The sequence below is a fragment of the Octopus sinensis genome, linkage group LG5, assembly GCF_006345805.1.
Source record: "Octopus sinensis linkage group LG5, ASM634580v1, whole genome shotgun sequence".
NCBI lineage: Eukaryota > Metazoa > Mollusca > Cephalopoda > Octopoda > Octopodidae > Octopus > Octopus sinensis.
In genome coordinates this window covers 54,435,483-54,446,290 of record NC_043001.1, presented here as the reverse complement: position 1 = coordinate 54,446,290, position 10,808 = coordinate 54,435,483, and the positions used below count along the sequence as shown (strand labels likewise).

At 38.9% G+C, this 10,808-nt stretch overlaps 1 protein-coding gene across 1 annotated transcript in view; it reads right to left on the bottom strand.

Annotated features, from left to right (window-relative positions):
- Positions 1 to 2,641, bottom strand: part of LOC115211869 (protein Shroom1) — a 102,209-nt gene extending 99,568 nt beyond the window's left edge. The window contains exon 1 of the mRNA XM_029780605.2: positions 2,372 to 2,641. Coding sequence (XP_029636465.2) covers positions 2,372 to 2,387 — 16 coding nt within the window. The 5' untranslated portion in view covers positions 2,388 to 2,641. The remainder of the gene's footprint in view (positions 1 to 2,371) is intronic.
- Positions 2,642 to 10,808: the final 8,167 nt, after the last annotated feature.

The window sequence follows — 10,808 nt, the reverse complement described above, 5'->3', positions numbered from 1 at the left end:
AATATGAATACAAGAATGTCTACACTTATATATGTTTATTTATTATTTTTCTTTTTTCTCGTTTCTCTTCGAAATTGCAGATTGAAGTCATTAGATACGACTTGAATACGTGACACCTCGTTAATATTCGTTTAGAACACGTGCAAAAGATGTAGCAACTATGTGGACGCCCAATCTGCAAGAAATAGTAACCAAATCCCCACCCCTGCCCTCTCAAATCACAACTTACGCGAGATTACCTCGATTAGCAACGTATTTAATGATCATTGACGATGGTGATGATGAGGAGGAAGGGGACGGTGATGATGATGATAATGATGAAGATGATCAAGATGATGACAAGGGCGACGATGATGATGACAGTAACGTCGACGATAATAAACAATATTTTCTTTATATAACACGCTCAGTATTTTAAACTAACTACCACAAGATTTGCATTTTGATGAGGAACAGAACTACAGATAATTTTCTAAAATAAAATTACCATAGAAGGTCTCTCAAAAACTGAAATAAACGCCATTTAAATAGTTTGAGGCCCCTGTAGATTGTTAGGGTATAAGCTACATACAGCCTGTTCAGCTTATATCTAAAACTGACAGTTCCTAAAATAGGTACCAACAGAGGCACATATTTGGAATGTGGGTGGTATTGTGAACTCCATCGACCCTAATACTTCTATTTTATCCTAATACCTCTATTTTATCCGTCAATTACATTGGCAAATGTTAAATTGACCGATCTGAGTACACTACTGATATTAATCGCTCAACCTCCTCAATTTGTTATAATTTAGTGAGAGACGGGGCTTCCTTCTTCAAAAGGGTAGTACTAGACGAGAGTCTCTCAAAATAAGGATGGTCACAGCTGCCACACCTTTGATTAAAGGTCTTGTGTATGAGGGCTGACCTAGGTTTAAACAACGGAAATACTGACAATTGGTATTTATCGATCTAGAAATAAAGAAAGAAAGAAAGAATGAAAGAAAGAAAGGAAAAACCCATGGCAATCAAATATTTATATTTTGGCTTTATCACAAACTGTCTGCCTAAATAACAACGACCCTGTGCTAGCGCCTTTATCTGGCCGCTTGATGGTCGCGAAATTGCAACCCAATAACTTTCAAATGAAAATCTGCTCTTCTGGCTACTAGTTTCGAGAAAGGAGTTAAGTCGATTACATCGACTCCAGTGCTCAACTAGTTAATCGACCTCGAAAGGATGAAAGGCAAAGTCGCTTTCAGCTGAATTTGAACTTAGAATGTAAAGTTTGACGAAAAGTATATTGTCTAGCATGCTAACAATTCTGCCAGTTTGCACCTTAATAATAATAATAATAATAATAATAATAATAATAATAATAATAATAATAATAATAATGATTTCAAATTTTGGCTCAAGGCCAGTAGCTTTTGAGGGGAGGGGAAGTCAATCACATCGACACCAATAATAATAGCATAACATTAGGAATAATTTCAAATTTTGGTACAAGGCCAGCATTCAGGGAGGGGGTAAGTCGATTAAATCGACCCCAAAAGAATGAAAGGTTGATTCGACTTTGGTAGAATTTGAACTCAGAACATAAGACTGATGAAATGCCGGTAAGAATTTTATCCGACGAGACATCAATTCTACCAGCTCGCCACCTTAAAAAAAAAAACGGATGAAAGTATAGCAAAAAATAAAAATAAAATAAAACCAGTAATTACAAAAAGATGGAAAGGTCACTGTTGTAACGCTTTCGATCAAAGATCTGATGAATCACAACAAAGTTTTCTTATATAGGCACCAGGTCATAAATCTATGGAATTGGGGACTTTCGATTTAATCGGTTCATATACTTGACTGGTGCCATCGTGCTATATTTTATCCCACCTAGGTGGTGGTAGAGATCAACACTTGTAGGATTTGACCTCTCAACCTTATGGTTCCACGTTTTGTCGATATTTCTCCTGTTGCCCGCGTCTCGCACCCAACTGTATTTTTCCGAAGACTGATAGTGAAAGATAAGCGGTGTTTGTGACTTTGTGTCTGTGTTTATACGAGTGTGCTTGTGAGTGTGTGAGTCAGTGAATGCGTGAATCAGTATGCGCGCGTGTGTAGGTGAGTGTGTGTGTGTGTGTGTGTGTAGGAGTAAGCTTATTTTTGTGTATGCATGTGCATTAAGAGTGAGTGTATCAGTGTATGTGCGAGTCTGTGTGTATAAGTGTGTGAGAATGTGTCGAGAGCCAGCGTGTATTTTTGTACGAGTGGTACTGTTTGTACAGATCAGTGCGTATAGATATGTGTGTGTGTGTTTTGAAACGGGTTTTGTTATAACAATGAAAAGAGTTTCAGAATTTACAGATCTATAGCTAAATTTCAAAACTTACCGGAATACGACAACATTAATGCTCCAGTATGGCTAAAAAAAAAAAGTAACAGAAAGATTGGTTTTGAAAGAGACCAAACAGAAGAGTTTTATAAATGTGGTGCTTGCGTGGTACGGAGCACTTTTGTTAACTGTCTTGTATATTAGATGTTTGACGGAGGGAAGTTGAAAATGAGAGGGAGAGAGAGAAAGAGTGAGAGGCAGACAGACAGAGAGAGTGGCTAAGGCTTTCGTTTTAGTCTAGATATGTACATACATTCACACACACACACACACACACACACACACACACATTCATAAAGAAATTGTACAGGCAAAAGTTGCGTTCTGACTGTTGAAGTTAGAGAAGGAGTTAGTGAGTGAGGAAAGGGGAGGGAATAGGAGGAAGAAACGGAGGAACAGGTGGAGGCTGTTGGGGAAGGAGTAGGATGAGAAGAGGCTGATGGAGAAGCGGCAAGAGTTGTGATGACGGAATGAAAAAGAGAGAGGAAAAGGAGGGTAGGGAGGAGCGGTCGGTTGGTTGGGTTAATCATTCAGTGAGTATGTGTTGTAGAGATAGTGCAAGAACGAGCGAGCGGGAGTGAGTGAGTGAGAGAGAGAGAGAGAGAGAGAGAGAGAGAGAGATAAGAGGAAGGATGTAGGATAAAATATATGAATGATAGAAAGGATGGGATTGTAGGATGATGATTGGTTGTATGGATGAAGGGTGAGGACGTGAAGCAGTAAGAGAGGAAAATGAGTAGGGACGATGGCGGTGACGTAAAGATGGGCAGAGTTCTGTTGTTGTTTAGCCCGAAGTCAGTACTGATCGAGCAGACCAATGGTAAAAAATGATCCAACTGTAATAATCCTATTTTTTTGGAACATATTATTAGGACCACATTGGCCAATGTGTTCTGTTGTTGTTTAGCCCGAAGGACGGGAAATAAAGGAATCTGGCTGCTTTTTCTAGCAGATAGAGTGACAGCGTAGAACTTCCTGCTAGTGGGAATGGTGGCGAAGGAAAGGTTTTGCAGTGAATGAAAGATCGCGCTAAAAGAAAGCAATAAAATGAAAATGACACATTCTTTCACACCTACTGGTTCTATTCACTGATTATATGCTGGAATGAAATGGGTTCTTGAATAGAAGGAAGAGGACTTCTACGTGGAGGGAAAGAGACTTCGGATTGTAAGGCAATAAATACGGGCAGCGGCTAATGGATTTGCAGTTTCGAGTCCGCGGCAACGATAGCAGCCCCGCCGGGAAAAAAATATTTCGCGCAGCAGAAACGGATATAGACACATACCCTCGCAGCCCAGGAAAGCAAGGGAGAATAAGAACTCCTGGAATTCATATTGGTCGTTTAGAAATAAAAATGAACTCAGAAAAAGATAATGACTTAAACATACACAGCTCATGCAGTTCGGTAAACTGAAAGGTTTTCGTGTTCACGGGTCAAGATGGTGTATAGAGAGTCGCAATGCTAATCAGACGATAAGAATTAATAATACACAGGATTCAAAGCATAAAAGGTACGGCTAGTGCAGCTATGGAGGATAGTGAGGAGAGACGGATGACGATTAAGTGGCCCCATAGTGAATAAACTGTCAGCTTACAAATAGTTCGGAAGTGTTGTATTAAAGATGAAGACAAAGGAAAAAGAACTGCCTGTGGAAGAAGCGTTTCGGATAATCACCGATCCGATTTATTTTACAAGCAAAGAAATATTTAACACATTTAGTGGGGTTGGTAAAAAAGAAAGTGTTATAAGGCAATAGGAAGAGGGGGTGCCCTATAAAGAAGACCAGGAAGGATAAGTCTTTGCGAAAAGAAGTGTAATGGGAAGAAGAAAAGGAATCTTAGAAAATGCTGTATGATAACGTTAAGAACTACTGCTAATGTAAAGAAGAAAGGGTTCGGGCTATTGCGCCTAAGGAAGTTGAATGAAATCCTTAAAACTAAGTAAAAAGGCTGTTCCAGGGAAACAGCATTAGTGACCTACATGCATCAAATATGAGCTGAAGACACAGTTGTGTTATATGTATAGTAATAGTCTTAAAGATGTTCCTGTACCACTAATGCAGAGGATAGAGTATCCGACAGAACTTAGGGTTAAAATGTCTTAAAATTAAGACATTCAAATGAAAGAAATTCGCGACTTCGTGAAAAAGAGTAGAGGAAAGTGTCAGGCCAGGATGTTAGGCAGAAATACTGGATGGGAGGTAACATGCCACACATCCAGTATTTCTTGTGGAGGTAAGTGTCAGAGAATTTGTTAGAACTAGGATTCATTTGCTGCTCATGAGCCTCGGGTTGGCTGCAGAGAAAAGTAAACACCTTTCGGAGAAATTGTCAGAAGCTGAAAAAAAATAAAAAAAATAAAATTAAAAACAAAAACAAAAACAGAAAAACCCAATAAAACAAACAAGCAACACCGCTCCCGAAAACAAAGAAAAAAAGCAACAAAAACAAAATAAAAACAAACAAGCAAAACAAAAGGCAACCCACTTCATCTCGTTTAAGAGTGAAACAAGTGGTGTATTTAGTGCAGCCAGGAAGTTCTGTTCAAGTCGATCCAATTTTAAGATTAACAGAGATGTCTGGCTCTGCGTTACAAATCTGATTTAACAAATTTTGTGGTGTTGTGCAGTGATCTCATCATTTACGTTGGTGGATAGTCCTTGGAAGGTGTGTTGTTGTCATAGAGGGGCTGAAACAGCTTCTTCGCGCTTAGCACTCAAATACATCAGAATTTATGGTCTATTTGATTTACCTTGTTTTGTAATTATGGAAATTACAAAATCATTCGTAACTTCTACTTCCAAGAATCTCTGTTTACTGATCGAGTGCGCTTGAGAAGACTATGCTTCATGCATGAGATCGGGTAATACCTATTTCTTTATTACCCACAAGGGGCTAAACATAGAGGGGACAAACAAGGACAGACATAGGTATTAAGTCGATTACATCGACCCCAGTGCGTAACTGGTGCTTAATTTATCGACCCCGAAAGGATGAAAGGCAAAGTCGACCTCGGCGGAATTTGAACTCACAACGTAACGGCAGACGAAATACTGCAAAGCATTTCGCCTAGGGTGCTAACGCTTCTGCCAGTTCGACCGAAACATGTTTGTAGCAGCACATTGCCTGCTAACAAAGACCACACAACTATGAGCGACTCCTTGAGAGCCGCTAGTATATACAACAGTTTTAGTTTTTGTTACTTAACAAGGCAAATTTCATTTTGTTGAAAACGTTTTGGTGTACATTATCAAGCGCAACAACAGTTACCTAAATTATATGCTGAATGAATATAACACATATTTGCAATCACACACATAACGACACTCTCACGTATTCATTTTGTGTGCGTGCACACACTCACACATTGCTTTTCCTTTTTATATATTAAAATTTAATTCTCACTATACACCTATATTAAAACGTTTAAAATTTATTATAATTATTTATAAGCAGAAATATTACAGCAGTCCTTAAAGTATTGTACAAATAAATTTACAATCAACAGCATATATCTGTGGGACCATAAGAACAATGTTAAGGATAGCTATTTTTACTCAGATATCGCCACCAGCATCAGTTGTCTGAATCACAACACACATTCACACATTGCCCACTCCAGCAACGCACTTCCGAACGCCAAAATGAAAGCACTTCTCCACTGAAGAGATTCTGTCTTGCTAAAGCCTTGGTATATGGAATGATATTCATGAAACTTGATGGTGTCCAGAAAAGTAACACAAGGCTCTTTGTTTACGACTTCAAGAGGCAATACAATTAATACCTGCATTCTTTTTGGTCTAGAAATAGAATGAACTCTGCTTCCCTGTCTTGTTTCATGTGGAAGTTCGGAGGCCAAAAACAATCTCTCTCATTGACTTGGAACATAGTTGACAGAGTTCCTAGATGTAATAACTGATTACTTAACTGCATATTATGTCTGTCTGAGAAACTGCTTATACTAAAGTAGCACGTCTTATACTTTACCTGAAAAGTGATTTCCAGTTGCTGTTGCTGGCGAGCATTCCTCTAACCTATCTTCAATCTACTGTCTGGGAAAATTATGTTATTCAACGACTGCAACATTGAGAAATAACAAAGAATAGAATCCCTTGTCGATGAAAGTAAATCCCAGCTAGGTTGCATCGTTTATATCTTAATAGGGGGTCATTGGTCTGCTATAATTTCCACCGCATGGCCTAGCTCGACCATGCCAATGACCAATAAAGACACGCCTTTCAAGTTGCATGTTGATACTACGTCAGTAATTGTGAACATCTGTATAATTAGAATAATGAATGTTTGCTTTAGAAACAGTTCATCTACAAATATAAACTTCACTCAATGTAATGAACCTCCTTTTTGTACACATAATTTTGTATGCATACATATATACATACATGATGGATGCAACTCAGTTTTGAATAGTGCCATCACTTGGTTGTTCTCTTAGACATGAGCAGCACAAATGTAGTTTTTTTAGAGACAGACATTTTTTTTGTACAGATGTGGTGATGATGGGCGTCTCTTGCAATAGGTGTTACACCATTGCTTTGGTGAGTCTACATATGACGTTTCAGATCACTCACCGACACACATTCTTTTCTACACTCTCTTCAAGTCCAAATGCCGTATAATGCACAGATAATTACTCGTCAGTATGTGCGTGTGTGCGTGTGTGTGTGTGTGACTTCTCTGATGATTTTAAAGTCTTGTCTTACTCAGAGAGACACGCCTACACCCGTTTACTGCACACCAACATACTTAGGCAAATTCACATTAAGATCGTTACGAACATTTCTCTTGAGCAGTTTATGCTTGATACAATTTTGGTCGAATTTCGTTCTATCATCATGCACTGCTTTCTTCCACGATGAGCGATATAGAGCAGTGTTTCTCAATCATTGTTTTACCTATAGACTCCTTTGATTCCTATTTTACTCAGGTAAAGCCCCCTATCCATTCGATGTTCAACAAATCCAATTATATTCTTATAATTAGATATTTTTAGGACTTGTATAAAAAAATTGTTAAAATATTTTATGCATTGTGGAAGCATAACCAATTTTTAACAACAAAATCGTAAATGGACCCCACAAGGGTCGAGTGAACCCTAGTTGAGAACCACTGATCTACAGTGTAGTTTTCGCATCTATTTTTCATGTTTTCTGACCATCTCCATCCCTTTAACCTTAATTGTAACTCTCCAGAAACTATTGATATAGCTCCTATGCCATTGCTGATATTTTGTATCCGAAATTTCTCTCTTATAGAGAATTTCTAACCCTAATCTTTGCCTGAAACCTACTTTTGAATTTCTTTTCCATACCACTTGTTCTGTTTTTTTTGTCAAATACCAATATATAGACGATTCTATTTCATTTCAAATAATTCTATGGTGATATCTTCTGATGAGGTGATAAAGTGCGTTATTTTATATGTGTCCATCTTACAGAGATGTGTTTACAGTTAGAAACAAACGTATCTTATTTTGATATGCATGCTTTATTTCCTCTTTATTCTTACATTACATGCTTAAAAGGGTTCTATTGAAGTGTGAATCCAGCATTAGAAGAGATGCCTTAGTTCTGCTATCTGTTTTTGATAATACCTTTTCCCTATTTTTGTTCTGCCGGTTCAGTACAAAAGGTTCTGCTTGCTCACGGTCATCAAATTTTTTGAACCAAAGTACTTTGGTTCATTTTTGGCTACATGTTGCTTTTGGTAAGTGGCTTAATGGTTAGAACGTCGAGTTCACAATCATGAGGTAGTGAGTTCGATTCTTGGGCCGGGCTATGTGTTGCGTTTTTGAGCAAGATACTTTATTTCACGTTGCTCCAGTTCAGTCATCTGCAGAAATGAGTTGTGACGTCACTGGTGCCAATCTGTATTGATGGCCTTTGTCTTTCCTTTGGATAACATCAGTGGCGTGGAGAGAGGAGGCTGATATGCATGGGCGACAGCTGGTCTTCCAATAACAACCTTCCCGAACTTGTGCCTCGCAGGGGGACTTTCTAGGTGCAATCCCATGGTCATTCATGATCGAAGGGGGTCTTTACCCTCACCCTTTAATGTGAACGAGAATTAGGTGTGGTGAAGGTAGACAGGAAAAATGGCCGGATGGAAAGGGTAAGAATAGAGAACGATAAGTGTTTGTAGGGAGTGTATTGAGAGAAAAATGAGGTGGAGGCAGTTATTTTCGTTTGAAATATGCCCCTTTTAATTGTTTAGGGCTTGGTCAAGCGTAAACGTAAACAAGTAAACACGTATGTCATATTCAGGTGACAGTTTATGTTGATTGAAGTTTTTCCTCTGACGTATTAAAATTCTTTGTATAAAGAATCAGAAAGAAAAAAACGAAGCCCTTTCATGACAGCGAACAACTCGGAACTTCGACATCACTTTGAATCTATCCCTTGTAAAAATTTAGACACACAGATATGCGCGCGTGCATACACACAACACACACACGCAAACAAACGCACGCATGCACACACACACAAATACATACGCACACGCACCCAACATACACACACAGACACGCACGCATATACACACACATACACACACAGACACGCACGCATACACACACACACACGCACTCATCAATATGCATCAGCAAATTATTTGCTGATTTCTGTAAACAAATTCATATACCCTTATTAGTTTTATCAGTCCGGGGTAGCTTCGACTATGAAGATACAGTAAGATCGAAACACAACAGTGTCTGAAAGTCACCCGACACCGGTGAATCCTGAGTGCTATGAACACAAATCACCAAATAGCTGGAGATATTCTCCGATGACGAAAAACAACAGCTGTCATGTTTGAATCTACCAAAATACATTACAGATGAATAGACATGTTATTTTGTAAACATAGGCGTAGGAGTGGTTATGTGGTAAGTAGCTTGCTTACCAACCACATGGTTCTGGGTTCAGTCCCACTGCGTGGCACCTTGGGCAAGTGTCTTCTACTATAGTCTCGGGCCGACCAAAGCCTTGTGAGTGGATTTGGTAGACAAAAACTGAAAGAAACCCGTTGTATATATGTATATATATATACGTGTGTGTGTGTGTGTGTGTGTGTGTGTGTTTGTGTGTGTGTGTGTGTTTGACCCCTCCCAACATCGCTTGACAACCGATGCTGGTGTGTTTACGTCCCCGTAACTTAAAGGTTCGGCAAAAAGAGACCGATAGAATAAGTACAGGGCTTACAAAGAATAAGTCCTGGTGTCGATTTGCTCAACTAAAGGCGGTGCTCCAACATGGCCAGTCAAATGACTGAAACAAGTAAAAGAGTAAAAGAGCGTCGTGTGTGAGGGTAATCTACAGAAAAAACAGGTATGTTATTGTATATCTCCCCTCGCTGTACCTATCTGTCTGGCCCTCTCTCTCTCTATCGCTATCTCTCTCTCTCTCCATATATATATATATACATATATATATACATACATATATATATATATATATATATATAATATATATATATATATATATATATATATATATACACACACTTCCATGCACGTATGTATGTATGTGTACACGTATATATTGCAAATAAGTTTACATGCGTAAATTTAATAAAAATGCATTTAGTGTTACTGGCGTTAAAACGTAAGGATACTTTTGCAAAAAGTATCGATGCGCATACAGTTAACTGTGTGATTAGACCGACAATATAGGATTCATAATACATTGATCTTTTAAGGCGGAGTGCTGGCAGAATCGTTAGCACGCCGGGTGAAATGCTTAGCGGTATTTCGTCTGCCACTACGTTCTGAGTTCAAATTCCGCCGAGGTCGACTTTGCCTTTCATCCTTCCGGGGTCGATTAAATAAGTACCTGTTACGCACTGGGTCGATATAATCAACTTAATCCGTTTGTCTGTCCTTGTTTGTCCTCTCTGCGTTTAGCCACTTGTGGGTAGTAAAGAAATAGGTATTTCGTCTGCCGCTACGTTCTGAGTTCAAATTCTACCGAGGTCGATTTTGCCTTTCATCCTTTCGGGGTCGATTAAAAATAAGTACCAGTTACGCACTGGGGTCGATATTATCGACTTAATCCGTTTGTCTGTACTTGTTTGTCTTCTCTGTGTGTAAAGAAATAAGAATCGTTTGCACGTCGGGCAACATGCTTAGCGGCATCTCGTCCATCTTTACATCTTTAGTTCAAATCCCACCGTGGTCGACTGTGCTGTTTATCCTTTCCGGGTCGATAAAATAGGTACCAGTTGAGTACTGGAGTCGATGCAATCGACTACCCCCCTCCCCGTGAATTTGCTGCCTTGTACCAAAATTCGAAATTAATATATTGATTGATTGATTGACTGATCATATGTATACAGTACGCGCGAGCAACCTTCACGTCATTATGTTCAACGTGATGAACATCCCTACCATCACTATTATCCTCCTCATCATCACCCCACCA